This window comes from Penicillium brevicompactum, assembly GCF_028827555.1.
Source record: "Penicillium brevicompactum strain IBT 35665 chromosome Unknown utg000002l_segment0_segment0, whole genome shotgun sequence".
Taxonomy (NCBI): Eukaryota; Fungi; Ascomycota; class Eurotiomycetes; order Eurotiales; family Aspergillaceae; genus Penicillium; species Penicillium brevicompactum.
In genome coordinates, this window is record NW_026623205.1 from 976,064 (window position 1) to 1,002,799 (window position 26,736).

The following is a 26,736-nucleotide window of genomic DNA, read 5'->3' on the forward strand; positions in this document are numbered from 1 at the left end:
TAAGAACACATAAGCCCATAGAGGATCGCTTCTCCCGTTTTCGCCTAGACTCTCTCCACCCGTGTAATCAGGTCTTCCCACTCCGTAATCTGGTGAAAACTTGATACGTCACATTTCATAACCATCTCCAATTGATATGCAATATGCATTTGTCTCTGGTAATTTCAGTACTCCGTACGGGGTGCAGAAGGTGTTGCATATTTCTGGGTGTACTCCGTATTCCGGACTCCGTAACGGTAAGGGAGCTCCGTACGGAGATGGGTGGATCGACGATATGCGGGGATCACATGACCCACCCCTGATCCTCGCCAATCAGATCGTCCATAAAAGTCATACAAGTCAACATACATATGCCGGACATGCTGGAAGTTCAGTATGAAAGACGACATCTCCGCTCAGACATCGGCAGATCTGGGGCTTCGTCACAGCCTACAGTCTCTTGGAAGGTCTTCTATTGGTGTCCTCAAAAGAAATTAAGACAAATGCTGGTCTAATGATGTCAGTAGTTCCATCCCATCCAGGTGTCTCATGTATTGCTCAAATACATCAACGGAGTGGCGCACGATCCGACTTCTCCCGACCTCGCTTGTAAGGCTCACCGGTCTGTGGCCCCAGACAACTGACCATGGTTCTCGGGTGATCTCGGGACAAACTATCGGTGAAGATGCACAGTCTCTTGGCCTGTTGGCATTTCAAGCGAGACAGGGACCCGGAGTACCCCGTATGGGGGGTGAAAGAACTGTATGATAGATCCATGCCATGTCTGCAGTCTCAGAAAGGCCTGGATCTCCACAACGCCAAGTCTCTAGTCTGGGATCTGCACTAGTTAGGCGTCTGGGGCTGACTTTTGGGTCATTTGGCAAAAGCACGTTAATTTGGCTGAAAGAATACCCTGGGCACAATAGTACTCAATGCAGTGCGACCGGGGATTCCTCATGCACCATCTGCTCAAGCCATATGTACTTCGTGGTGTAAATAAGTAATGGCGGTAGTGTAATGAGGTCATGAAAGTGGCACTGAGGGGTCTCTCTAACCTCAAAAGATCTATATATCAATGGACTTATTCAACCAAATTAGACTCCATCTTGAATTTGTATCTCATAGCTCTACAAGGTCAAAGGACAGGAGCTGCAAAGCAGTAAATATAGGGTTGATAGCTCCCCCGCATTTAAGCCGTGAGCACGTGCTGATTGGCCGAAGAGCTGCGGCGCTTTTTTGCTCCGCTCCCTTTGTCACTTCGATTCCACTTCGATATCAGAGCCTCAGACTGTACGCCATTGCTTCTCCACATCCTCCGAGATTCATTGAAATTGCAAGTAACTCAATCATTGAGTCTACTTGATTAGACACAACCATGCTCTCTTTACCCTCCATCGCTCCACGCGACGTGAGTGTGCCTTCCAAAATCCTCCGGCGATAATTAACCATCCCCAGTCCCACGAGCTATGGTTTGGATCCTCTCAGACCCAAACGGAACAACACGATCCCGCCAACCCCTTCGCGCGCCGCAATGCTGGCCCATCAAGTCACCGTGCCTTCCTACCCTCGCGCAACCCATCCAACACCCTCGCCGCGCTGGCAGCCGAGGAGCGTAAGCTGCGCACCAGAAAGCTCAACATCGCCTCGTTTGGATACTCCTGGATCAGACCAGCCGGATGTCCGAAGACCATGCTCGGCATGAAGGAGGAGGAGGCCGAGCGCGAAGAGGCGATGCAGGCGGCCGCGGCGGAGATGGAGGCGGCCGAAGGGGGCATGATGGACGATACCACCCACCCGGAAGAAGAAGGCATGGAGCGAGATTTGGATGAGGATATTCCAAATGGCGAGGAAGAGCCCTCAGGTCTCATTGAAGAGGGCGAGGAGGAGCTCGAGGAAGAGGAAGGAGAATTCATGGAGCGAGATCTGGACGACGATATCCCCGAAGGCTTTGTCGATGACGAATATGAGGGCTCAGGTCTTTATGATGACGAGGATGACGACGAAGATTTCGACAATCAGCCTGATCTGGATGCAGATATTCCCGAAGAGAGTGAACGTGATCTGGATGACGATATTCCCGACGCGGCGGGCTCACCGGAGGAGTGGCAGCACACCGACAGTGAGGAAGAGCTGAGCGACGAAGAAGAGTCGAGTATGATCCAGCCTGGTATGACTACGCCTCGTTTCACGGAGAATTTCCGCACCAGCACGCCCAATAGCCGGGGTGGATTGCCTCCGCCAACACTGCCTCGTGATCGAGAGACGGAGGCTCAACGGCGCTTCATCAATCGCTGGAGTGGTGGAGGGGATGCTTTTGATTCGAGCAGCTTGCTGTATAGCGATGGGGATCTGCGCGCTTCGATCACCAGTCAAAGCAGTCGGCGCAGTGGATTTGGGCGATTGCCGCGACACATCGGTGGGCCCCGTGACAGCTTGAATTAGGCAACCAAGCAATGTGTTCTACCACTCTATCAGCACTGAACTCCAAGGCGATGTGTCTGAGCAAAGTACTGGAAATAACCTGCCTTGAGGCAGTCGATGATACCCACGAAATCGAGCATGACCGAGTCATCTCGAGACCGGCCATGATCGCACATACCATCAGGCCATAGCTGTAATTACACTTGATGACTTTTCACAGCCCTCTTCCCACGATATTATAGGGGTCCCTTCATTAACCTGGATCCTACTACACTTGAGAGCCACGATACAAAATTTCGGAAGTAGAAAAGCTTCTCTCGTAACCCTGTACATAGCTAAAGTCACACCAAACGCCCGCCAAAGGAGAAGCCCATGCTAAAAATGTAAAGCTCTTCGACAGATGTATATCCACACGCCACGTCGAGTGATTAAATGTATAGACGCCGATCATGCAAACCATGCCATATTGCCCAGCAATTGCTCAGAATATCCAAACGTAGAAGAACAAGAGGAACACGGCGAAGAAGAACCCAAGCCACACCCGCCAGCCAACACCGGTGCTGTCAGCCATACGCATCATGCGGTTCATCGTCCCCCGCAGTCGAACTCGGGTATTATCAAAGGAATCATTCAGCTCGGTCATATGCGTCGTATCGCGGATTTCGTCTCCAATGGCGAGTGTGATCTAAAAGTGTTAGCTTGTCTTTCACTGTCGTGCTTGGCAGAACCTTACATCTTTCAGCATCTTGACTTTCGCACTGATCCCTTCAACCTCCGCATCATTTTGCGACTCCAGTGACGAGAGTACTGCGTCCGAGTAATGGCCCCTGATCCCCGTTAGTCTATCGGAAACAGACGCCGCGGAAGAGCTCCTCACTTCTTATTCGGTGATGCACTTTGGTATCCTGGTTTGTCCGCATACCCATTCGGACCGGGACTTGAGTATCCTCCATATCCGTAGCTCTGTTGGGCGGGTGATCTGCTGGCCTGGCGGGAGTCGCCGCCATATTGATCGAAGAGAGATGAAGAGGCGCGAGGATCGCGTTGGCGTGGGAATCTAGAGTGGTCAGATTGTAGTCTATATGAATGTTGATAAGATCATACCGTGAAGCCATGGTGTATTAAGAGGTTGGCATAAATTAGTTGTCGAGGATCTGTTCAGATGTCGCATCCGGAGATAAAAACACCCCAAGTGGCCATAGCGGGCACGTGATAGTGATATAGTACGAAGTATGGGATCGATGGTTCGCCCTTTTTCATTTGCTTTTCATTTGATTCTCCATCACCTCGGCTCAGCAGACAAAAACAGAGAGACCGAGTGTTGATTCAAATGTCCATCATGAGATGTATGGATTGTACATGGTATGATATCACATTCCTCCAATGTATACTCCGTTTCAATCCAGGAAATATCTACACATTACATCATAGGCCCCAATTCAATACATATCGAGACATGTCGAAGAGCAGACCAATGGAAAAAGGGAGTCAAGGAAAACGTTCATTGATTCATAGTCGTAGTGGGCCAGACGCGGTACGCGGGTACGCGTGGGGGAAGGAAAAATCCTCGATCCGTTGGCGCCTGTCATTTAAAGCCAAATCCCATGCCACCCGGTAGATTGTGTATGTTCATTTAATCGCGCATCTGGTCATCATCGTCCTGGTTCTTGTCCTCGCGGCTCTCGTATTCCTCGTCATCTTCGTCGTCATCCTCCATGTCGTCGGCGGCGACCTTAGAGTAATCAATGACCTTGCCGCGTGTGCGACGACCACCCTGGATGATGTTGCTCTGGTCAATGGGGTCACCGTGCTGGCCCTCGTCGTCATCATCTGCAGAAGTGTGAGCAAGGCGATTCGGGTGTAAACAAGAGAGGCGGGGTAGGGTCATGTACCGTTTTCGGGCTAGAGGCGCATTGAGATTAGTATCAGATGGAATCAGATAAATGGTTGTAGACTTACCAGTTCAGGCTCGGACTCAGAAGAGCTATCCTCGTCCATGCTCACTTCGTTGGTGGGGTCGGCCTTGCCCTTGCCCTTGGCGAAGGTGTCCTCATTGGAAGTAGTGGCGTGGTCACCCATGATGGAAATGATGTTAGATGTGTAGGAGAGAGAGATGGTGAGAAAGGGAGAGGGACAGGGGGCAAAGGAGGTTATTAAAAGATGGTCTGCAAGTAAGGTCTCTCCGAGCCAAAACAGTAAGGGCGGGAATACGCCCTGTGATTGGCGGAGCGGTCTGCCCCTGACAAATCGTGCCCTGATTATTTAGATCTTCCATGCGCATCATGCAGTTCGACACTTTATACCCCGGAATTTAGACATATACATAACATGGTGTGAATTAGGGAATAATGGTAGCTAATATCATAGATTCTTTCCTCCTTCAACTGTCGAGAGCAAAGCATCTCTCAACTGAGTTGCTATTATTTCCCCACCATTCGGGCATCTGGATCTGCTTGCCAGCTCCAAAGAAGAAGAAGATAAGCAGCATGCAAAGATTGAACCCAGCATCGAAGGCAGCAGCAAGCAAATAGTTGTATCGCTTCCAGGTCTCGAAGTGCTTGCGGTAGGCCCAGTACATCACAACGTAGCCACCGATGATCGCAGAGGTATATCCGGTACTGATGTTACCGTAGAACATTGCAAGTCCTCCAAAGAAGATGCTCACGTTCCACATCTCAATGCGCAGTCGCGGGAAGAATCGGTGGGCAATGAACAGAATCGGAGGAATGACTGCTCCGATCAAGAACGACCAGGGTAGGATGGACATTTCTGACTCGGCAAAGAGCCGCTTTGGTCCCAGGATGGCATATTGAATACCCATGGTGTTGGAGTTCCGCAGTGATTGACCAGTCCATTGATTGAGGGGGTCAGTCTTCTTTCCGGTCAGGAAATCGCCCTTGGTGCTCATGATCCAACGCATGACGGCATAGTTGATAGGGACACCCATGCAAGTACCAAAGATTTGGGAGAAGAACACTGCCCGCGGCGGGATATGCATGTAGTGGCCAATCTTTTGGTCCTGCAGCATGTACTGGGCACGGTACCAGGCATCACCTGCGATCGATCCATACACAGAAGGTCCACATGGGTGCTGGTGACTCTCGCCAGCTTTGGTGTGGACCATGTAGCCATACATGAGCTCATTGAAAGAACCTGTCTCTAGCTGGTAGTTGGAGATGGCGTAAAGCCAGGCGAAGGGGATGACCAGAACAGCAGCGCTTGCAAGCGCCACAAACAAAGTCCAAATCGGAATGAAAAGATGGCCGAGGGCAAGGAAAATGATCAAGATGACAAAAGCCACCAAAAATAGGGTGCCATACCACCACCACGGAATCTCTTTGTACTGCCTCTGGATGACATTGAGACGGTCGTGATACTGGTGGTGAATACTTTGGGCAGTCTTGTCCTTCTCGGCTTTACGAGAGTCAAGGATGCGTCGGATGTTACCAGACACCTGGGCATATCCGAACGTCAGGATCCACGTCACCGCGGCCGGCAGTTTGGCATAGTCAAAGAAGGTAGCCCACACATTCTGCAGGCCCATATACATGGGTCCGTAGTGTTCGAATGCGGTTGTGTTGAGGTGGTAATCCGGGGTCAGTACCTCAAGGGTTGGATAGGCTGTACCGTTGGCCATGAACAGGGTGTTTGACATGAGGCCATGCTTATAGGAGCCCAGGTTTCCCCACTTCGCTGCAGGAAGGAGGACCCAGCAGTTGAAGGCAAAAGCCAAGAACAGAATGACCTGCGTCCAGAACGGGGTGGTCATGATCGAGGAACCATTCCAGTTGACATTGGACCAATCTAGGGAGAGGTTCAGGAAGCCCATTCCTCCAATGCCGGAGCCAATAAAGTTAGCAACGGGGTTGCGAGGGGCCACCCAGCACAGGAACGCCAGTGACGAGGTGAATGGGAACACATATTCTGGGATGAACTGCCACAAGGTCATGCCAAGCAGCGCGAAGAAGAAAACCTTCATCTGTCGCCGAGCGAGAGCAGACGAGGTGTCGGTCTTGCGGAAGGTTTCAAACAATGTGGTCTGCATGAGCGCCTGGGGCCAGATGTATTCGGGATCTGGCAACAGAATCTGGCGGGCCAGGGCCGCAAAGGAGTACCCAATCCAGACGATAGACAGCATGAAGAAGATGGCCACGGCGGGATTGATTCGGGTTCCGTACCACAGCTCGGCTAGAACGATTGGGGCATACCCCAGGTTGTAGGTCGCACCGGAGGCGGCCGTCAGTGTCACCAACACGTGCTCCTTGATGCTCCACGGGGCGGGGTTCAGACTGAACTTGAACCGAGTGCCTGGAATACCGATGTTCCAGGCTGGGAGCACTCTAGCCATGAAGTGGCCGGCATAGTGACAGGCGATCTGCACGAAGAAGATGGAGTAGGGTGCCTTGGTGGTGCGGAAGTAGCTCATCTGTGACAAGAACGCACCGGGGATCACGAAGATGGCGGAGAGGATAAAGTACCGGAAGGTGATGGTTGGGAGGGTCGGGTCGTCAGTCAGATTCACCAGCTGGCGCACCGTGAGCGGCAAGGCGGCGATTTCGGGGTTCTCTTGCGTCTCTTGTTCGATGGCAGCGGTGTCGCCCTTGAGATGGAGGTTCTCCTCGTCCACGGCGGCCTCTGCGACATTTGGTTTTTTGGTTGCGAAGTCCGGCTCCGTCTGTGTCGTTTCTTTCGTTTCTTCTGTCTCGTGCGTTTCTGTCTCGGGCTGCTCCTGCGCTCTGCGCCGGGTCAGATTCCATTTGGCCATGATGGCAGCGTGTGATATCCACGGATATCGAATTCACCAGGACTACGCAAGTTCAAAAACAAGGAGCAGGCATGGAAGCTGTGGGAAGAGGAATCGCATATATATACGTCGGGATGTCCGCGCAGAACCTTGGAAATGGAAATGAAAATGGAAAATAAAAAATTGACGGGATCACATTATCGCAATTTCGTACATAATGGAATCCTTTTGCATGCATCCAAATGCGATGGAGCAAGCTCATTGGACTATTCGGGGAGCTGGCGATCACGGTGTTACATTGTCCTTGCCTCCTCGAACGCGTGGAACCACCGGAGAAGCAGGTGCAGACCGGGGACAAGCACCAGATTGAGCGTAAAACGGGCAGCGCGAGGCCCTTTCGAATGGTTAGCGCGGATGGCGTTATCAAGCCTCGACTCGGGCTTGGTTCCGGGATTTCCCCGAATGCTTGTTATTTCTGTGATATGGCTGTTGCCCATGCGGCAGGGGAAGATAAGCACCGGCATCAGCATACTGCACCATATATGTGACGAAGCATTGAGCAGAAGAAGATGGTCATATCCCAATGTAGTCTGTGTAGTCGAGATGAAGTGTCGAAGTAGTTGTGTTAAGGTCTAGTCGGATCAGTTTTTGTGGATCACCGACCATTTGGCTTTGTGGGAGATTTGGCGGCCTCAGGCAGGAGGCTAATAAATGACACCTTATTATTCAGGCAAATATATGACACCTCAGGCATCTAAGTTGATGCCTGACATGATACTTGATTTGATGCCTGAGGAACCACCTTGATATTCCCAGGTAAGGCGCATGTTACTCCATACATCAGCCCCTACCAATTGTATACTACACCGGGTTCTGTTGCTTTCCCTCCATTTTTTTCCTTTCTTGCTATGGGGTTATGAATTCATCATGACGGAGGTGTCCACCGTGACCATACCATACATTTAGAAATGAGCAATGAGCCCGCAGAAAGGAAGGGAAACCCCTAGCAACCATAATACCGGTCAATACCAATACCGTACAGTGACCTAAGAGTCATCCCACTATTACATCATCGACGCCCCGCCAAAAAAAATCTACAGATCAAAGAACTTCCAGCGTTGCATGGCATTGACGCACCGGTTGGCAGGAATAGGGTCAAACAAGTTAGCCAAATGAATCCAGAGGCCTGTAGGCATCGCTAGAAGCCCCTAGAGAGTGAGAGAAAGGACGTAGGGGGTGGTGGTTGGGTCATCGAAGGGCATGGAACCCCGTGGATCTCCGTGGAAGCTCCCCGTCTAGAAGCTTCTGAGCAATACACCGCTCACTATATAGCAGGTTTTCGCTGCCCTCTTCCTCTCTCTTTTCTTCTTCACTTTCAAATACCCCTTCCACTGTACACTACCTTTTGCTCTACCTCACGAATTTTCTTTTTACATACCCTTTTTAACGACTCACACAAGTACACACACCATGGCCCCCGCCGTCGGTATCGATTTGGGAACCACCTACTCCTGTGTGGGTGTCTTCCGTGATGACCGCATTGAGATCATCGCCAACGACCAGGGTAACCGCACCACTCCCTCCTTCGTCGGTTTCACCGACACCGAGCGTCTCATTGGTGATGCCGCCAAGAACCAAGTCGCCATGAACCCCCACCACACTGTCTTCGATGCCAAGCGTCTCATTGGTCGTCGTTTTAACGACGCCGAGGTCCAGGCTGATATGAAGCACTTCCCCTTCAAGATCGTCGAGAAGGCTACCAAGCCCGTCATCGAGGTCGAGTTCAAGGGTGAGACCAAGCAGTTCACCCCCGAGGAGATCTCTGCCATGATCCTCGTCAAGATGCGTGAGACCGCTGAGGCTTACCTCGGTGGCACCGTCAACAACGCTGTCATCACTGTCCCCGCCTACTTCAACGACTCCCAGCGCCAGGCTACCAAGGATGCCGGTCTCATCGCTGGTCTTAACGTCCTCCGTATCATCAACGAGCCCACTGCTGCTGCCATTGCCTACGGTCTCGACAAGAAGGTCGAGGGTGAGCGCAACGTCCTCATCTTCGATCTCGGTGGTGGTACCTTCGATGTGTCTCTCCTGACCATCGAGGAGGGTATCTTCGAGGTTAAGTCCACTGCTGGTGACACTCACTTGGGTGGTGAGGACTTCGACAACCGTCTGGTCAACCACTTCGTCAACGAGTTCAAGCGCAAGCACAAGAAGGACCTCACCACCAACGCTCGTGCCCTCCGCCGTCTCCGCACTGCTTGCGAGCGTGCTAAGCGTACCCTCTCTTCCGCTGCTCAGACCTCCATCGAGATTGACTCTCTCTTCGAGGGTGTTGACTTCTACACCTCCATCACCCGTGCCCGTTTCGAGGAACTCTGCCAGGACCTCTTCCGCGGCACCATGGAACCCGTCGAGCGTGTCCTCCGTGACGCCAAGATTGACAAGTCCTCCGTCCACGAGATCGTCCTCGTCGGTGGATCTACCCGTATCCCCAAGATCCAGAAGCTCGTCTCCGACTTCTTCAACAAGGATGCCAACAAGTCCATCAACCCCGATGAGGCCGTCGCCTACGGTGCTGCCGTCCAGGCCGCCATTCTCTCCGGTGACCAGTCTTCCAAGTCCACCAACGAGATCCTGCTTCTCGATGTCGCCCCCTGTCTCTCGGTATTGAGACCGCTGGTGGTGTCATGACTCCTCTCATCAAGCGCAACACCACCATCCCCACCAAGAAGTCCGAGACCTTCTCCACCTACTCTGACAACCAGCCCGGTGTCCTGATCCAGGTCTTCGAGGGTGAGCGTGCTCGCACCAAGGACAACAACCTGCTCGGAAAGTTCGAGCTCACTGGCATCCCCCTGCCCCCCGTGGTGTCCCCCAGATTGAGGTCACCTTCGATGTCGATGCCAACGGTATCATGAACGTCTCCGCTGTCGAGAAGGGTACCGGAAAGTCCAACAAGATCACCATCACCAACGACAAGGGCCGTCTGTCCAAGGAGGAGATCGAGCGCATGCTGGCTGAGGCCGAGAAGTACAAGGAGGAGGATGAGGCCGAGGCTGGTCGCATCCAGGCCAAGAACGGTCTCGAGTCCTACGCTTACTCTCTCAAGAACACTCTCGGTGAGGGCAAGCTCCAGATCTCCGAGGAGGACAAGAAGAAGGTCGAGGACAAGATCTCCGAGACCATCACTTGGTTGGACAGCAACCAGACCGCCGAGAAGGACGAGTACGAGTCCCAGCAGAAGGAGCTTGAGGCTATTGCCAACCCCATCATCTCCGCTGCCTACGGTGGCCAGGCTCCCCCCGGTGCCGCCCCTGAGGGTGGTGCCCGCTCCGCCGACGAGGTCGAGGAGAAGCCCGAGGAGCTCGACTAAATGTCTCGCCTTTGAGTCTTTCTTGTTTGCCTTTCGGCACATGTTTCCTTTCACGTCTTGTTTTACGAACTTATGGGATATCAAGGTTTCTTTTTGCGCATGATTGCATAGATACAAAGTTATCTCTTGCTGGGTTAAAATTCCCCTAGCGGATCAAAATTTCATTTTAATTCAAATACTCTGCTCCATTGTAAATTGTAGAACACTCGGAACATAAGCAACTATCATCGTCTTTGTAGACTGAGGCTTGTCTCTAAATATGTTTCACTCTTCTGGTCCATCTTGCCAATCGTCTGCCCATTTGTTACCTCAGACTCTACATGTCCGATTTGCTTAGAATCATAGAAACGGCGCAATTGATGAGTTCATAGCTCTGGGTACAATGTAGCTATACAGTAGTTCCGCAAAATCCAAATGACACTCCTGCAAACGAACAAGCCAGACCAAAACTCCAAACCCGCATCCTCAAATCATTCGACACTCTGGAAATCGCCATTCCACCACCTTTGTAGTCGTTGCCCACTCGTTTGTGCAATGCTTCCGTACGTAATCTCCGAAGCACGTTCGGGGAACTTCTCACGCTGGTCGCGTTGGATGCGAGCAAAAGCAGCGGAGACGCCCATTGCCAGGGCGAAGACGGGGTCCGCAATCCTAAACCAATCCAAACGTTAGGAAACACTCCACAGATCATACCCTCATTGGGGGAAACACTCTCATACCTGGAAATAAGGTAGACAGGCATCTTGTTCTCTGGAGGAGTGTATTCGGAGGAGAAAGTTGGAGAGACATGGGGCGTATCACGTGAGGATGACCACAGCTGCATCGGCAAGTCGAGCAACTCCCTCACTCAACCACCAACATCCGCCATGCAGTTCTCGCTCTCTGCCATTGTCCTTCTCGGGCTCAGCAGCTTGGTCTCCAGCTCGCTGACAGTCTCTATCCCCTCGTCTGGCCCTCTGCCGAACCCGCACGTCCTCCCCGCAACCACCCATGCCACTCTCACTACGCTCCCCTCCTCCGCGAAGGACCACATTTTGTCTGCTTCGCTGACACGCGCTGCAACCTTTGTATTCGACTTGCCCACTTCTGCTACGGCCGAGTCCTATCTTCTTGATATTCGCTCCGCTGGTGGGTATGTCTTCGCCCCCTACCGGGTGGATGTTGCGGCGGACGGCTCTGTCCTCGGAATCTGGGAGACTTTCCGGGGCAATCCATGGGACAACCGTGGTGCAGAGAAATATGTCGTGGATGTTGCTGGGAAGAAGCAGGATGATGTGGTTGTTGAGGCCAAGGTCGTTGGCCGCAAGAACTTCTACGAGGAGCGTGCCAAATGTGAGCTTCTGACTTGCCTTTCCCTGGAATTACTGAATAGAAGCTAATGTCCCTCAGTCTCTCCATTGAGCCTCGTCAAGAACCCCATGGTCTTGCTTGCAGTTGTTGCTCTGGGTCTGATGTTTGTCATGCCCAAGCTCATGGAAAACAGTATGTTCTTTTGTCGTCAATGATGTATCATATTCTAATTATTTCTAGTGGACCCTGAGATGCGCGCAGAGTTTGAACAGCACTCTCGCTCCTCCCCCATCACCGGTGCCACGAGCAATGCCATGGCTGGCGGTGGCTTCGATCTGGCCGGCTGGATGGCCGGTGCTGGTGCTTCTAACCCTACAGCCAGTGATGCGGCTCAGGGTGGTTCAACTGGTAGAGATACCAGTGGTTCTACCCGGAAGCGTGGATAGACGACCGGTACGGTTTATAGTACCTACGGTTTCTCATCTGGGCAGATTTGTCTCATAACCAATTGTATGATACATAGCTATCTATGAAGCTCAAAGCCCATGAAGTTGGAGCCAAACATTTAACGCTGTTTGGCAAAAGCAGTCCTCCCAATCCATAACCAAAGCGCCTAAAACCTCGTGGATGTCCTTATTACTATTCCAAAAGCAACGACCAGGCTTAGAAGTCACCGCCGCCGAAGTCATCACCACCACCGCCATAATCGTCACCGCCGCCGTAATCATTATTGCCGTAATCATCATCATGGTGATCTTCAATGGCATCGGCAATGAGCATACCACCAAGCAATCCACCTCCAACACCGAGCGCAGCTGCTCCCGCGGTTCCCATGCCACCACCACCTTGCCTGCGAGGCGGTTGCTGGTAGTATCCGCCCTGTTGCGGGTATCCACCTCCATATCCACCTCCATATCCAGGGCCGGGGTGTCCATAGCCAAGCTGGGGGCCAGGCTGTGGTGGATGGCCGCCACCACCATAGTACGCACCAGGCGGGGGACCTTGCTGCGCATATGATGCGTACTGCTGTTGTGGTCGAGGTTTGGATGAACTCTTGCCCATCAGCTTACTGAGGAAGCCGCCTTTGCTGCGCTTCTCTTCTCGTTCTGGCAATGGACTCTGCGAAGGACCTGCTGCATAGCTTGGTCCAGATTGTTGCGCATTATTGTAGTAGTCGTCTGAGGCGCCACGGTCCCCGCCGGATGGGGTTCCTCGGTGTGCGCGGGCGTCTTCCTCGGCCTGGAGCTTGGCGGCCAGACGTGCGTCTTCATCCATTGTATTGGGGCTGGCGCTATGCGCATTGCCTGGGTTGTATGGGTTGTTGGATCCCATTTGCTTTTTGTCCCCTGCGGCTGCCAGTGCAGCTGGGTCACTTGCACCGGTATTGTATGATGGTGGGGGTGAGTGCACCGGTGGTTCGCCATGATTGCGCTGCGGGGGACCTTCGGGTTGTTCCCATTGTGATTTTCCTGTTGCGAGGTCGATGAAGAACCTGGCTGGTTGTGAGTATGTATGGTGTGACCGGCGGCGGGGGCACTTACCATGCATGATATCTCTCGTCATACTGTGCTTTCCATCCCTCGGGCACTGAGGGTGGAGGAGGCCCAGGAGGCGGGGCAAATGACATGTTGTATGAGATGAAGGGGATTTGAAGGGTGGTACTGAGGATCTGAAACGATGAATAGGTGAAGTGAACGAGTCCGAGAAAGAAGGGTATATAACCACCCTCTTGGCGGATAAGCGGAGAAGCGTATAGTAACTGCGCCTCGGTGGCGGTGCCAGATGACGTAACCCTATATTGACCCCGGGGCCAGTGATTGTCTTTGAGGGCCATACGCTTGGATATATCGCTGCCTATAGCCCTAACGTAGGCAATTCTTTCTACTCGTGGATCAATTCTTCAAAAATTAACTGAAAATTAACTGAAAATATGGTCATATTCGCACCTCAAATGCTCCCAGAACTCGCTGAATCGCAAAAACAAAAAATTCCCTTGAAAATCCACGCCATGCTATGCCCGGTAATAAAATAGAACGGAAATGCGAACCCAAAAGGCGGCAAATCACACAGTCTCGACTGTGATATTGGGATCGATGCTCCCGCTGTCTGGGAGCCAGTAGTCCTCTTCGAGCTTCTCTCTCAACTGCTCCATATCGAAGGATTGTGTGTCGGAGTCCGAGTCTAAGGTGAGGTCGACGGCTTCGGTATTGCGAATTATGGGTTGCAATTTTCTTTTCTTTTTGGAACGGCGAGATTTCTTTTCCGCTGGAGAGTCCTTTGCATGGGACGACTTTAATCCACTCTTTTGGTTCGTAGCCAAACTCTGCTCGTTGGTCCGGGTTCCGCTGTCAGTTTCCGTATCGTCGCCAACCTCAAGCTTGACTCTTTGCTTCTCCTCTGTTTCCCCCCTCTCTTTCTCTTGTGATCGACTCGGGTGGGTGGAGGGCCAGAAAAGGAGTTTGACCTTTCTTCCGGGGCCAAGTCCATCTCCAAAGTATTATCTTGAGCCTCGGCCGTGGGAAACTCGGGGGCATAATCAACAATGAAATCTCTGTTTTCAGGATCTGCACAGGGGCCCGATGACAGGATATGGACACCACCCCCGGAGTCGCCGATGAGCAGGTGAGATTTATCCGGGCTGAAAGAGGCGCTGAATAGACCATGATCAAACGTGGCAACGTTTTGAAGCAACGTATCCTCTGATGATCGGCGGATATCCCATCGCTTCAAAACGCCATCTGAAGCACCGGTGTAAAACTGATCGGTAGACAGACCCCAGACAGCGACCTTGACTCCAGCGTCTTCTTTTTCACGGGTGGAATCATGGTCGTACGGGTTGATAGGATCCCCGTGGCGAAGTTCATGGAGAATCTTATCGCCTTTTCGAATATCCCAAACATAAGTGGTGCCATTCGTGCAACTGGCACTCACATATCTGTCGTCAGAGGGGCAAAAGTGCACCTGATTCACGTCATCAGCCGGGCAAGTATACTCCATAATCGATTTTCCACGCATATCCCCCATGTCAACGTGGAAAACACTCACAAGGGACTTGGTCGCTGTACCAACTCCCTTCAAACGCGCATCATGAGAATTCAAAGGGCTAGCAGTCACGAATTGTGGCAAGGAAGAGTGCCACGTGAGATCGTGAACTGCTTGTGAATTTTTTGAGGCTTTGATAGCTTCAAAACGATTTTCACAAGCGCGCCATAGGCCTAAATAACCCTTAAAATTTTGATCATCTCCGGTCTGTGACATGCCAGCAGCCAAGATATCCTGTGAAGCAGGTGCGGTTCCCCAAGCTAAAGCCCCTGCTTTAAGCCTCACGTTTGGTCGATCAATAGATAGAGCTGTTGACGTAGGGTTTTCGATATCCCGAGTATCCCAGACTCTCACCACCTCGCTACACACATCGCTGCCAGTCGCCACGATTCTTGAATCAAATTTAGGCACAGCTGTCAACTCCACTTTTGACTCGTGTGCCAGGGTACCCAGGCATGAAATATTATTTGATGATGTGGTGTCCCAAACCTTAACAGTTTTGTCATAGCTGGCTGTGTATAATCGATCACGAGCCCACTGCATATCTGTCACACTGGTATAGAGCCATGGGTCTCGAATATTGGACGCATTCGGCTGTGGGATTCGGTGATCCGGAATCTCCTTCAGACGACTGGTTTGGACATTTCCCAACACGAAATTTCTGGCCTCGTTGTACTCGTCACTCAGGGCTCCGGCACCCGCGGCGAACCGCGTGCCATCGGGAGACCAAATCACAACAAACATGTCACCCGAGGCACCTTTCCACGACTTCCATGGCTTCAAGTCTGAAATCATGTCCAGGTTGATTGGTCTCCCTCCAAGTTCGCGAGTGCGTAGGAAGTGTTGCAGAGGTTTCCGCGGTTTGAAGTGGTTGGGCTCTTGTGGTCGCAACTCAGGTGGGGACACCAGTGTAGGTGCTTCTTGTGTATTCACTTCCGGCGTATTCACTTCTGGCTCTTCAAAATCGATAAAGCTCCGCGCATAGTAATTTGTAGGCTGAGCTCGCGATCGGTGTGAGCGACGAATGATCGTATTCTCCACGGGTGATGTCGACCTTGGAGGTGTGGATGAACCCGACCCCGATCGCGAGATCCGGGCCGCGGCCTCGTCACTTCTGTTGGCATTGGTTATTGTCACTCTTTCTCTCAAAGGGCGTTGTTGTCGAGAGCCACGCGTCGGCGGGGGCGGAGGTAGAGGTGACCGGGTCCGCGAAGTGCGGAGTGATGGGGAGGGAGAAGCGGATGGAGAGATAATCGGAGATGAGGGCACGGAGCGGCGCGCAGATGATGGCTGAGGATGCGAAGGAGGCTCCGCGGGGGAACGGGTAAAGCGGCGGGGGGAGCTTTGTTGAGCTTGCCTTGAACTCTGGGGAAGTTCACTTCGCGGGGTTTCCCTTCTCGTTTCATATTTAGCAGTGATGAAGGGTGTCGCGGAAAACTGCTGGAGGAGCCGTCTCGTTTGCTCTACTGTGTCTGGGTTCTCTGGAATGGACTGCGCTGACAGTCCAAAAACCGGAGGCATGCCCTGACTCGAGGCTGGTATACTGTGCGACATCCTAGCGCAATTTCACCGGGAGTGAGTGACCAAGCACTTTCACCACAGATGATCTCAGGGCCACTTCCGGTAGACGTTTTCTCATAGGAAGAGACATAACATCCCCGAAGCCAGTGCGCTTTGCGGGGAAGCAAGAAAGACAAACGAAAGCGAGGAGAGATAGCGGCAAGCGGAGAGAGTTTGAAAGAGCAGAATCGCGTCGCGCGAGAACGCGGTGAAGGCGGTCAGCATAAAGTACATTCAGTCCAAGTACGTATATCGCCCTATAGTACTATATTGTACTATATAACTATATAACTATATAATCTCATTCCATTCATGTTCTATTAGCTATTCTACGAGGGCGAACCTCGTCAACTACTCCTTTCGACTCAGTTCGTCGATCATTCAGTCAATATAGTCCTACGGAGTACAATAAACCAAATCCAGAGAACATGAACTTATTCCTATATCTCTCCTGTTTCAACTTAGGTAGGGTATGTCAAGGCAAAATATCTAGATATATACTATTAAACTACATATTTGCGGGGTATCACATTAGAGTCAGATGAAAACCATCAACCCTAGTCACATTTGCTGTTGCCCGCATGAAACCGTGAACGAATCATCCATACGGTAGGGAACGATAACACGGCTTTATTTAGCGATGCGCCGGCGACGGGCGGACACCATGGTATCGTATAGCACATCCTTAAAGGCAAATAGGAATGCAGCGGTGATAGCACTCTGAGTGACCTTGGGTCCAATGCCTAGATGATATCAGTAGATGATCAGATAGAGAGTATTATGATGATACTGACCCTTGTAAAGCCCCTTCCAACCCTCTTCCTGAATGATCCTCTTCAGGCTTCCGTTCAAGCTCTCCTTAGGCCCATCCTTGCTGGCAACGTGCATACGGCTCTTGATGGTAATGTAGGGATAGGTGATACTGGTGGCCAGGATCTTGCCGAGCGCACCCAGATAGAACGCGTCCTTAGGCGTCATGCGCCGGCGACGCTCTACCACATTCTTCAATTGCTCAAAAATGGTGTATTGCAGAATGGGGTTGATCACCAGGATCAATGCCGGGAGCACACCGGCAAACAGAGCCTTGGGACCCTCTTGCTTCAATAAATCCATGAGGGTGCTCAGGGTCGATGCCTTGGTCTTGGGGGCTCCCGGAAGGGATTCCTCCTCCTGGGACTTGCGGGCAGTCATGCGCGTGTTAATGACCCAGATGGGGTTAGTGATCAACACCGTAGCACTACCTGCGATGGCGCCCGCGATCATCGACTCGACGGTAGTGAGTTTCTTGGAGGCACGACCTCCCTGTGCGGCGGCCTTCTCAAAAGCCGAGCGTGTGAACTCATACCAGTAATAGTACACGAAATTGGTGACGCTGATGCCGAACAGCGCAGACTCCAGGCCCGAGTATAGCCCGGCAATTCCCTCGCGCTGCACAATCCGGCGCACGGCATCAAGGGTGGTGGAGTGGGCCCGCTTAGACTCGACCTGGGCTCTTGTAGACAATGTGATTAAAGGGTATCTGGAAAGGTTAGCGTTGCCCGCGGGAAACGCGGGGAAGCGTACGTCAAGACCATCGAGAGGACTCCACCACCCGCACCCGCCAGCGCGTGGGCAATGTTGTCACTCTGCTGCACCGCAGCAGAGGGGACGGTGTTCTTCGATTCCGGCTGGGACATGATGAGTGGGATCGATAAGGCGATAGGGGAGCGAGCGGTCGATGAGATGTGATCTCTCAGAATTTTGTGATAAGAAAGGAAAGAAAGAAAGAAAGAGGAGAGAGTCAGATCAGAATGTGAGGAAGTTTGAAAGTCAGTCTGAAAGTCAGGAGATAAAAGCGACAATGCCCGAGTGATGTTCATGACGTTTTGCCGAATGTGATTGCCTCGGCTCCTCCACTTCCGCCCCGGACTCTTTGCCTCTAAAATGCCTAGGCTCGACACCGTACCTGCATCTGCTTTTGATTACTTTACAATACTCCATACTGTCTCCAGCATGTGCCGGTGATCTACAGACAAATTTTATACTCCCTGTAGTCCGCTCTCTCCGGATATTGACATGTGACAATGTATAGTTATATACTTCATCACGGCCTCTCCTTGAGCATCAACTATCAACGGTTTCTCGGAATGACCTTACAAGGTTATGAGATTATATAAGAAACAGGCGATGCCTTGGGGAATCCACACATTTCTCGCCATTAATCCATTCAGAGAGAAAAAAAAGGAAAAAAAAAAGAAATCCAACGTACAAGAGCGAAATTAGAAAACACAGAATGATGAGCCAAAGAAATAGGGCAAAGAGGAAGATCATGAAAACGCAGAACCTGGCGGGAATTGCAGAAGCAAAAAGCAGAAATGAGGATGTAACGCAGGCCATCTAAAGCATAATAGAGGCAGACCCCCAACGGCACTATCGCAACGATTGCCAGCTCCGTGAAATAGTATCCTCCGACCCAGGACGATGCCGAGTGTCGCAGGGCCGGACAGGCCTGCCGAGTAGATACCACGCCGCTTGAGTGCCCTCATTCATGATGTAACATTGCGCCAAATGGAATCATTGCACCACAAAAAAATGGGTCGTTTAGCAGCAGCCACCTGCGGATCCGGACTGGACTCCCTGGCCCTGGCCCACCTGCACGGTAGGCTTGTTGTTGACGGTGGCCGTACCCATGCGCTCCTTGATCTGTCGTGCCATCGTCAAGAATGCCTGCTCGACGTTGGACGCGTTCTTGGCGGAGGTCTCAAGGAAGGGAATTCCGAGGCTGTCGGCGAATTCCTATGCATCAAAGAAAGATTAATCCCCGGTCTCTTCGTAAGTAGTCCATAGCCGTCTCATCCATCAACATACCTTGGCAACAGTGTATTCCACGACCTTCTTGTCCTCCATATCGCTCTTGTTTCCAACAAGCAACTTGTTGACACCCTCGGTGGCATATCGGTCAATCTCCTGGAGCCACTGCTTCACGTTGTTGAAGGAGTCCATGTCGGTGACATCGTAAACCACACAGATGCCGTGAGCGCCGCGGTAGTAAGAAGAAGTGATAGTACGGAAACGTTCCTGGCCGGCGGTATCCCACTGTTGGGGTCATTAGCGTCTGCACCGAGATGTTGGGGCTCCACGTAACCGTACAATCTGAAGCTTCACAGTCTTGCCATCGAGTTCGATCGTGCGGATTTTCTGTCCAAAGCGCGAGGTCAGCACCACCTTTCACTTGCGAAATCACATGCCCCGCAGAGTCCCAAACATACGAAGTCCACGCCGATTGTGGAAATGTAACTTTCAGTGTAGGTGTCATCGGCGAAACGAAGCAGCAAGCAAGACTTTCCAACACCGGAGTCACCGATGAGGAGGAGCTTGAAAAGATAATCGTATCTATGATGGTTAGGCAACCGAGTTTCGACCAAATCGCGGTTCTGGTGGGAGACGGGAGGACACCGGATCTGACAGGAAGATACTCTAAAGAACAAGGATCAGTCAACAGAGGCCACGGGTGACAGGCTTCGCAGAGTTGACAGTGGCTGAGGGGGGTTTGGGGAATTTTGGGATCTGGGATCGACTCACCACTCGGGGTTCATGATGAAATAAAGTTGGGCGTGCAGTTCAAGAGTCAGTACCACCCAGCAGAGAGATATAAAGAAAAAGTGATGAGAGTCCTGAAGTCGGGGGAGGGGACGATGGAACAGTCGCCTGAAATGATAGGAGGTGCAGGTGGCCAGACGCACCTGATGTGCAAGTTTGTTTCACGTCACCGCTCTTCGTCTCTCCTTTGATTACTTCGCTACTTCACTACTTCACAGTCTTTACAGTCTTTACTTTCTACCAGAATAATGCAGGTGGTATGTATATGACAGTCTATATTGCTCTTCTGTCTCAGAACCTACAGACTACAGAGTTCAGAATATAGTGGTGGATTCTATCAAGTCTAGAGTTTCAATGTGGTAACGATGCATATATCTATGACCAGTATGTAAGGGGGATCAGTATAGCCGATAGTCTGTGGTATGAGCACGATGGGACAAACCAGTATATGGAGCCTCGAGTCACCTTGTCACTCAAAGCATAGAAGAGAGCAGACTAGCTCATGTCACTCTACTTCATCACCTGAGTCCCATCACATCTCGTGCCCTGGTTATCAATCATGACTTCCTCCATTCTCCGGGGGTCACATTGTCAGACTGAGCAACTGGACAGTTCCAAAGGGTCATATTGAAATTCCATGCCGGGAAATTGGGGATTTGTTAGTAGATTTCCAAATATAATGTACGTGTAAGAAACAAATGACCATGTACTCCATAAATAAGCTGAGAATCTATGTATTTGTGTTTATACATGTTTGTGCAAAAAAACATAGATTTGGGCAACAGTCGGTAATTTACACTAGCCAGCCTGTAATTTATAACAGTCCATAGTCTATAATATCCAATGCTTCAACAATATTTAATATTTCCTCAAATTCCAATGAGAGTCTATGGATACTATAGAATCTCGAATAGTTTACTAGTGTACTTAAACTATACACATAGAGTAGATTACATAAATCTAGGGGTACTCTAGGGCTGTAACGAACAATGTCCATAAATAGCAGCACAGCTCCAAGGTGGTGACTTGGATGGTCTTTTACTCAGCACTCTTGGGATGCACCTCGAGACTGTGGATTGTGACAAGTACATCAAAAGGGTCAAAATTCTCAAAATGGTCAAAATGGTCAAAATGGTCAAAATGGTCAAAATGGCTCACATGACCAAATGACCAAATGAGCTCTACTGAGAACCAATCTTGCCTATGTGAAATCAAGGCTAAAGACCTATGGATCATACAGTGATTGCTGTCAACTTCATGTGTTTATATTGAAAGTTCCTAAAAAAATCAGGTTTACACGTATTTGTGGGCCTGCAGCCACTCAAGAACCAATGCCGCCTCACGCTCCTTGTAGGATGCATTGGTCCGAATGTTGTCATTGACAATCACGAGGGCGCGCTCGTAAGCCGCAGTCTCCTTGTCCTGGAAGAACGCAGCAATTTCGTCACCGATCTGATGATCGGCAAACTTGGACAGACCCATGCGGACAAAGCGCTCGAAAACGACGTTGTTGGATGCCAACCGGGTGGAGACTCCATCCCAGTTCTCCTTGATGTATTCCCAGAGGAGATGACGGACCTTGGAGTTGGCAGCCAAAGACACCGCACCGTTGTGGAGATCCTGAACAGCCACGTTGTCAGAGAACACAAAGTCCAGATATTCCTTCACCAGAGCAGCGTCCTTGGTGCGTCCAAGGGCAGACAAGCAGATCTCCTTGCCATCCACGGAGTTGGTGCGGAGGTACTCGGCCTTGACGGCGTCAAATTCCTCACGGCCGCCCTCTGAAACGTTGACACTAAAGATCACTGATCGCAAGTTAGTGTGAATGGCATTCACGTCCTGACCGGTGGCCCAGGAACCAAAGCGACGTTTGGCCTCTGCGACAAATCTGTAGCGAATGAGATCGTCAGCAACTGTCAAATGACATCACAAGGAACAATGGATGAAAACTGACTCTTCGTGGCCCGCATTGCAAGCCATAGCGATCAGAAGCTTGCGCAGTTGCACAATGAGATAGTCCTCATTGGGCTGGAACTCCCATCCAATGCGCTCCGCCGCCGGGGTGGCTAATTGGAGGGTGAACTTTTTCAGACCCTCGGCTACCTTCTCGTTCTGCGAGAAGACCGATCGGAGGTTCGCCAGAGAGGCAGAGACCTGGGACCAAACACTATGGGACCGGATGTTAGACTGGACAGCACAAAAAACCAAGCAAACGGGGTCTCTTACAGATAGTTTTGTTCATTCTGGAAGCCCTCCAAAAGAGTCAAAAGGGCAGGTGTAGTGCCTTCCCCGGAGACTGCAAGCGCAGAAGCATCTCCCAAAAGACCGATCTTGTCCTCAGTGCTGAGCAGATCAAGGGATTTGCCCAGCTTAGCCAAGTGCGGGGGAGGATAGTTTGTTCGATAGAACCCGGACAAGTCTTTGTTGATCTTGTAGAACGAGTCCTCGCCAACACCCGGAACAGTGTCAGACTTGGCAGTGAGCGCGCGGGTATCGACCGTGGCGAGTTGGGGTCCAGACTTGATACCTAGAGGAATCCACCACTTGGTTTCATCCTCTTCCGGCTTCGCATCGCCGGTGGACAGGAAACGGTTCTGCTTGACGGTGATCTGGCCGGGCTCCTCTGCCACGGTGACAACCGGGAAACCGATCTTGCGGATCCAAGGGTCCTGGAATAGATCAGTTCTCAATTTTCCCGAGCCTATGGCTTATCACCACTTTGAACATACCATGAAAGAGTGCACATCCTGGCCGGAGGCTTTGCTCAATGCGGACCAGAGATCATTAGTAGTGGCATTTCCTAAACCAAAGATTAGTTTGGATATTCTTGCAGACAGAGCATTAGTCTTACCATAGGCGTGTGACTTAAGGTAGTCTGCAACTCCCCGCAAGAAAGTTTCCCTTCCAAGGTGAACACTGAGCATGCGAATGACCGAGCTGCCCTTCAGGTAGCTGATGTGGTCGAAAATTTGATCGACCTCGAGGGCGTTCTTGACAGGAACTTCGATCGGGTGGGAGGCACGTAGCGAGTCGAGGTGGAATGCTTGTTGTACACCTTCAGCCTGTGACAAAGTCAATATCGGCTTAAGCTGGGGGGTTTATTACCTCGGGAGTTGCGTACGACAAACTGAGACCAAACGTTCCATTCTGTTCATGTGTTAGCTCACAGACGAGGATTATTGAGATTGAAAGGGAATATACCTGGGTAGAAATGGTCCACGGCCAGCCAACCAACCCAGGTGGCAAACCCTTCGTTGAGCCATAACTCATTCCACCAGTCCATGGTGACAAGATTACCAAACCATTGGTGGGCCAGTTCTGTCGGGGATGTCAATGACCATCGCTTTCTCGTATGCGCCTGGGATCCCTGGGCCGCATTTGTGATTTGAGAAACTTACCGTGAGCCACAACATAGGCAATGCGGTTCTTGTAGCGGTTGTCTGACTTTCCTTCATCGAAGAGAACGGCTGTGGTTCGGTAGGTAACAAGTCCCCAGTTCTCCATGGCTCCCATGGCCTACAGGAGCTGGATTAGCCTATCGAGGGTTGTGACAACATACAGAGAAGCGTCTCCACTTACAAATTCGTGAACGGCAAGAAGATCAGCCTTGGGGAGCGGATACTCGATCTCGAATACTTCAGAGAAATAATCGACAGTACGGTGCGCACACTCAAGCGCAAATTCAGCCTGGTTCTTGAGGCCTCGAGTGGTGTAGACGCGAACAGGAATGCTCTTGCCCTGGTATTTACGCTTGGTCATGGCCTCGACGTACTCGAAGTCACCAACTGCCCACGCGAGAAGCTACAAGGCATCCTCTATTAGCCAATGCGAGACATGGTAGGGATGTATTGTGGGAACTTACATATGTGCTCATCACCGGGGTCTTTTCAAAGGTGACAAACTTCAATCCGGGGCTGCTTCCATCTCTTTCAGAAAGCACAGGCATGTTGCTCAGGGCAGTCTGTCCCTTGGGAACCTCGATCTCAAAGTCAAAGGTGGATTTCAGGTTCGGCTCATCGAAACAAGGGAAAGCTCTTCGTGCATCACAAGACTCAAATTGAGTGCTCAACATGTAGTGGAAGTCATCTTCCTTGGGAGTGTCCGCCGAGACCTCACCGGTGGGTTTGTACTTGGAACGGTAGAAACCGCACATGGCATTGTTCATCATACCAGTGAAGTTGATCGAAAGGACGACGTCTGCCGGAGCAAGCTCCTTTGAGAGAATAAGAGAAACCCTCTCGGACTTTTTATCGTAGGTGATTTCCGATGCTTTCGCCAATAGACTTCCTGTGACGGCGGAACATCAGCCTTCTGTTCTCTGACCAACCCACTCTGCGTCCCAATACGTATACGTACCATCCTTGCCCAGAATCTCGGCATTCTGTACGTCGATTTCCTTTGAGTTGAGCACAATTTCGCTTGTGGCGCGGGTGACTTGGAGATCGATCTTCAAAGCACCCTTGTATCCCCACGAGCCACCGAGCTGTAGATCGAAGAGAGAGACGTGGTAGTTGATGGGCTTGACCCTGTTAGATGATTAGCAATTGGCGATCCCATTTCAGCTACCGGGCCCATGGCAGAGAGAAACTACTACAAGCGGGGCATTACTTACACATCCGGGAGGGTCTCTCTCTCTTGGGAGGCCATCATGCGGACTTCGGCGGAACAATGTCTGATGGGAGTCAAGGGTTTCAAGGCAGTAATACGTGAGCGAGGTTGACCCGGCAAAAGAGGGAGAGGTCGAGTTGGCAAGCGAGGCACACGCGAGACCAAATGTAAAAGACGAAGAGGGGCAGGGCGGACGGTGACTGGACGGCCAAATGCTACAGCTCTCGCAATCGATCTTCTTCCCCACATCTCGTTAGCTTCTACGGCTACCGTCGGGAATTTTTTTTTCTTTCTAAATTCCGCGCATATCAGAATAAAGAGAGAAAAGGACAAGGAGAAAAGAAGAAAAAGAAAAGAGAGGGTAGAACAAGAGAAGAGAGATTGAAGAGAAGAACCCCCAAGGGACCGGAGCTCGGGAGCTTGGACCTTTTTCCGCCGGGGGAATCTCTTCTTCTTCCACTTTCCTCCCATCTGACCCCATCATGGCTGACTCCGATGAAGAATATGTCGGTGATGTGACTGAAGATGAGGATGATCTCCAAGTCACCCGAGGTGACAATCCTCGCGCCAAAAAGAGGAAACAACGGGGAGGCGCAGAGTGGGAGCTCTCCAGAACGTGGGAGACACTCGTCGAGGGAGCCGATGGTACCATCAGTTCGACCGTCGAGGGTCTGCTGGAGGCTAATAAACGAAAAAGGTATTTGCGACACCCTCTCTCTCTCTCTTCCCTCCCCCAAAGAAGTGTTCAGATCGCTCATTGCAACTCTCCTAGGCTCTTGAAAGATACAACTCCGCTACAGCGCGGTATCATTCGACACCTTATCCTCATTATCGACCTGTCGCAATCCATGTCCGAGAAGGACCTACGACCCACGAGATACTTGTTGACCCTCCGATATGCGCAGGAATTTGTGAGGGAATTTTTCGAACAGAACCCGATTTCCCAGCTCGGCGTCCTGGGCCTGAGAGATGGCCTCGCGGTCAGAGTGAGCGACATGAGCGGAAACCCAACAGAACATCTCACTGCCATTCAAAATCTCAAAACGCAAGATCCGAAGGGGTTGCCGAGTCTTCAAAATGGATTGGAGATGGCACGCGGTGCTCTTTTGTATGTCTTGGCGGCGACACGGAGTACGGGGAGCATGAAAACTGACTGATCAATACAGCCATACACCGAGTCACGGCACTCGGGAGGTACTCATCATATTCGGATCTCTGCTTTCCTCCGACCCCGGTGATATCCACCAGACGATAGGAACTTTGATCAGCGACAAAGTCCGGGTCAGAATCGTAGGTCTCGCCGCGCAGGTTGCAATCTGCCGAGAACTTTGCACCAAAACAAATGGAGGGGATGAAACGGCGTATGGTGTTGCACTGAACGAGCAGCACTTCCGAGAGCTGATGATGGATGTGACGACGCCTCCAGCTGCCTATTCACAGAAAGAATCCGCAAGCTCCTTGCTGATGATGGGATTCCCGTCGCGCACGGTGGAAGCCGCTCCATCTCTCTGTGCTTGCCATTCCAAGCCTTCGCGAGGAGGCTATCTTTGTTCCCGGTGCAACAGCAAAGTCTGTAATCTTCCTGCCGAGTGCCCATCATGCGGGCTCACGTTGATCCTGTCAACCCATTTGGCAAGATCATATCATCACCTCTTCCCATTGATCAATTGGGTAGAGGTCCCCTGGCGTCGAGCTTCGAAGAGCTCTGCTTGCTTTGCCTGTGGGATCACGTTCCCGCCAGTCCCTTCAGAGGATCAATGGCAAGTCACAGAGAACCAAACCAAGGGAATGAGCGTGAGCAGTCGTTATGAATGCACCGCATGTCATAGCCACTTTTGCATTGACTGTGATCTCTTTGCCCATGAGGTCGTGCATAACTGCCCGGGTTGTCAGAGCAAAAGTACACAGCAGGTCCCCTCGTAACATGGGGCAGAGATGACCACATTATACATTGCATGGTTTGGCGTATGATATCCCTAGAATTAATCTTTACATGCAAGAACACGATCTGAAGACCGGTCAGCATGGAGAATGGAGCATTAGCTTATTGAGTCTTGATCATTTCAGAATCGAATTCACTAAATCCACTAAATTCACTAAATAGAGACTGAAAACCTCGAAATATTGTCAATATAAT

General features: G+C 51.3%; 13 protein-coding genes across 13 annotated transcripts; 4 read left to right on the plus strand and 9 right to left on the minus strand.

Moving 5' to 3' along the window:
• Positions 1–1,354: 1,354 nt before the first annotated feature.
• On the plus strand, positions 1,355–2,421 carry N7506_003163 (uncharacterized protein; the record flags this gene model as incomplete). Its single annotated transcript, XM_056952458.1, has 2 exons — positions 1,355–1,387; positions 1,435–2,421. The coding sequence occupies 2 exons, from the start codon at positions 1,355–1,357 to the stop codon at positions 2,419–2,421; spliced, it is 1,020 nt and encodes a 339-aa protein (XP_056814150.1).
• A 460-nt stretch (positions 2,422–2,881) lies between these two features.
• Positions 2,882–3,477, minus strand: N7506_003164 (SNARE domain- containing protein; the record flags this gene model as incomplete). The annotated part of the gene is made up of 3 exons (XM_056952459.1): positions 2,882–3,085; positions 3,134–3,227; positions 3,278–3,477. Coding segments are annotated over 3 exons (498 nt in total), but the record flags the coding sequence as incomplete, so codon positions are not given.
• Positions 3,478–4,033: 556 nt separating this feature from the next.
• Positions 4,034–4,479, minus strand: N7506_003165 (histone H2A.Z-specific chaperone CHZ1; the record flags this gene model as incomplete). Its single annotated transcript, XM_056952460.1, has 3 exons — positions 4,034–4,230; positions 4,293–4,302; positions 4,360–4,479. 3 exons carry the CDS (start codon positions 4,477–4,479, stop codon positions 4,034–4,036), a joined length of 327 nt encoding a protein of 108 aa, XP_056814152.1.
• Positions 4,480–4,780: 301 nt separating this feature from the next.
• N7506_003166 (OPT family oligopeptide transporter) lies at positions 4,781–7,165 on the minus strand (the record flags this gene model as incomplete). Its single annotated transcript, XM_056952461.1, has 1 exon — positions 4,781–7,165. One exon carries the CDS (start codon positions 7,163–7,165, stop codon positions 4,781–4,783), a length of 2,385 nt encoding a protein of 794 aa, XP_056814153.1.
• A 1,449-nt stretch (positions 7,166–8,614) lies between these two features.
• Positions 8,615–10,520, plus strand: hsp70 (molecular chaperone Hsp70; the record flags this gene model as incomplete). The annotated part of the gene is made up of 3 exons (XM_056952462.1): positions 8,615–9,811; positions 9,853–9,940; positions 9,982–10,520. 3 exons carry the CDS (start codon positions 8,615–8,617, stop codon positions 10,518–10,520), a joined length of 1,824 nt encoding a protein of 607 aa, XP_056814154.1.
• A 470-nt stretch (positions 10,521–10,990) lies between these two features.
• Positions 10,991–11,262, minus strand: N7506_003168 (uncharacterized protein; the record flags this gene model as incomplete). The annotated part of the gene is made up of 2 exons (XM_056952463.1): positions 10,991–11,171; positions 11,240–11,262. 2 exons carry the CDS (start codon positions 11,260–11,262, stop codon positions 10,991–10,993), a joined length of 204 nt encoding a protein of 67 aa, XP_056814155.1.
• Positions 11,263–11,386: 124 nt separating this feature from the next.
• On the plus strand, positions 11,387–12,256 carry N7506_003169 (uncharacterized protein; the record flags this gene model as incomplete). The annotated part of the gene is made up of 3 exons (XM_056952464.1): positions 11,387–11,852; positions 11,910–12,002; positions 12,051–12,256. The coding sequence occupies 3 exons, from the start codon at positions 11,387–11,389 to the stop codon at positions 12,254–12,256; spliced, it is 765 nt and encodes a 254-aa protein (XP_056814156.1).
• A 217-nt stretch (positions 12,257–12,473) lies between these two features.
• N7506_003170 (WW domain-containing protein) lies at positions 12,474–13,437 on the minus strand (the record flags this gene model as incomplete). The annotated part of the gene is made up of 2 exons (XM_056952465.1): positions 12,474–13,302; positions 13,352–13,437. The coding sequence occupies 2 exons, from the start codon at positions 13,435–13,437 to the stop codon at positions 12,474–12,476; spliced, it is 915 nt and encodes a 304-aa protein (XP_056814157.1).
• Positions 13,438–13,872: 435 nt separating this feature from the next.
• On the minus strand, positions 13,873–16,406 carry N7506_003171 (WD repeat protein; the record flags this gene model as incomplete). Its single annotated transcript, XM_056952466.1, has 2 exons — positions 13,873–14,133; positions 14,241–16,406. 2 exons carry the CDS (start codon positions 16,404–16,406, stop codon positions 13,873–13,875), a joined length of 2,427 nt encoding a protein of 808 aa, XP_056814158.1.
• A 636-nt stretch (positions 16,407–17,042) lies between these two features.
• pmp47 (putative peroxisomal membrane protein Pmp47) lies at positions 17,043–18,088 on the minus strand (the record flags this gene model as incomplete). The annotated part of the gene is made up of 3 exons (XM_056952467.1): positions 17,043–17,155; positions 17,207–17,931; positions 17,976–18,088. The coding sequence occupies 3 exons, from the start codon at positions 18,086–18,088 to the stop codon at positions 17,043–17,045; spliced, it is 951 nt and encodes a 316-aa protein (XP_056814159.1).
• A 904-nt stretch (positions 18,089–18,992) lies between these two features.
• Positions 18,993–19,987, minus strand: N7506_003173 (Rab family GTPase YPT1; the record flags this gene model as incomplete). The annotated part of the gene is made up of 5 exons (XM_056952468.1): positions 18,993–19,187; positions 19,260–19,487; positions 19,542–19,589; positions 19,661–19,784; positions 19,977–19,987. 5 exons carry the CDS (start codon positions 19,985–19,987, stop codon positions 18,993–18,995), a joined length of 606 nt encoding a protein of 201 aa, XP_056814160.1.
• A 1,297-nt stretch (positions 19,988–21,284) lies between these two features.
• On the minus strand, positions 21,285–24,848 carry N7506_003174 (M1 family metallopeptidase; the record flags this gene model as incomplete). The annotated part of the gene is made up of 12 exons (XM_056952469.1): positions 21,285–21,879; positions 21,946–22,158; positions 22,218–22,660; positions 22,721–22,791; positions 22,843–23,053; positions 23,113–23,138; positions 23,193–23,309; positions 23,390–23,507; positions 23,571–23,792; positions 23,854–24,278; positions 24,348–24,517; positions 24,604–24,848. 12 exons carry the CDS (start codon positions 24,846–24,848, stop codon positions 21,285–21,287), a joined length of 2,856 nt encoding a protein of 951 aa, XP_056814161.1.
• A 233-nt stretch (positions 24,849–25,081) lies between these two features.
• Positions 25,082–26,522, plus strand: N7506_003175 (TFIIH/NER complex subunit SSL1; the record flags this gene model as incomplete). The annotated part of the gene is made up of 2 exons (XM_056952470.1): positions 25,082–25,707; positions 25,766–26,522. 2 exons carry the CDS (start codon positions 25,082–25,084, stop codon positions 26,520–26,522), a joined length of 1,383 nt encoding a protein of 460 aa, XP_056814162.1.
• Between the last annotated feature and the right edge of the window lie 214 nt (positions 26,523–26,736).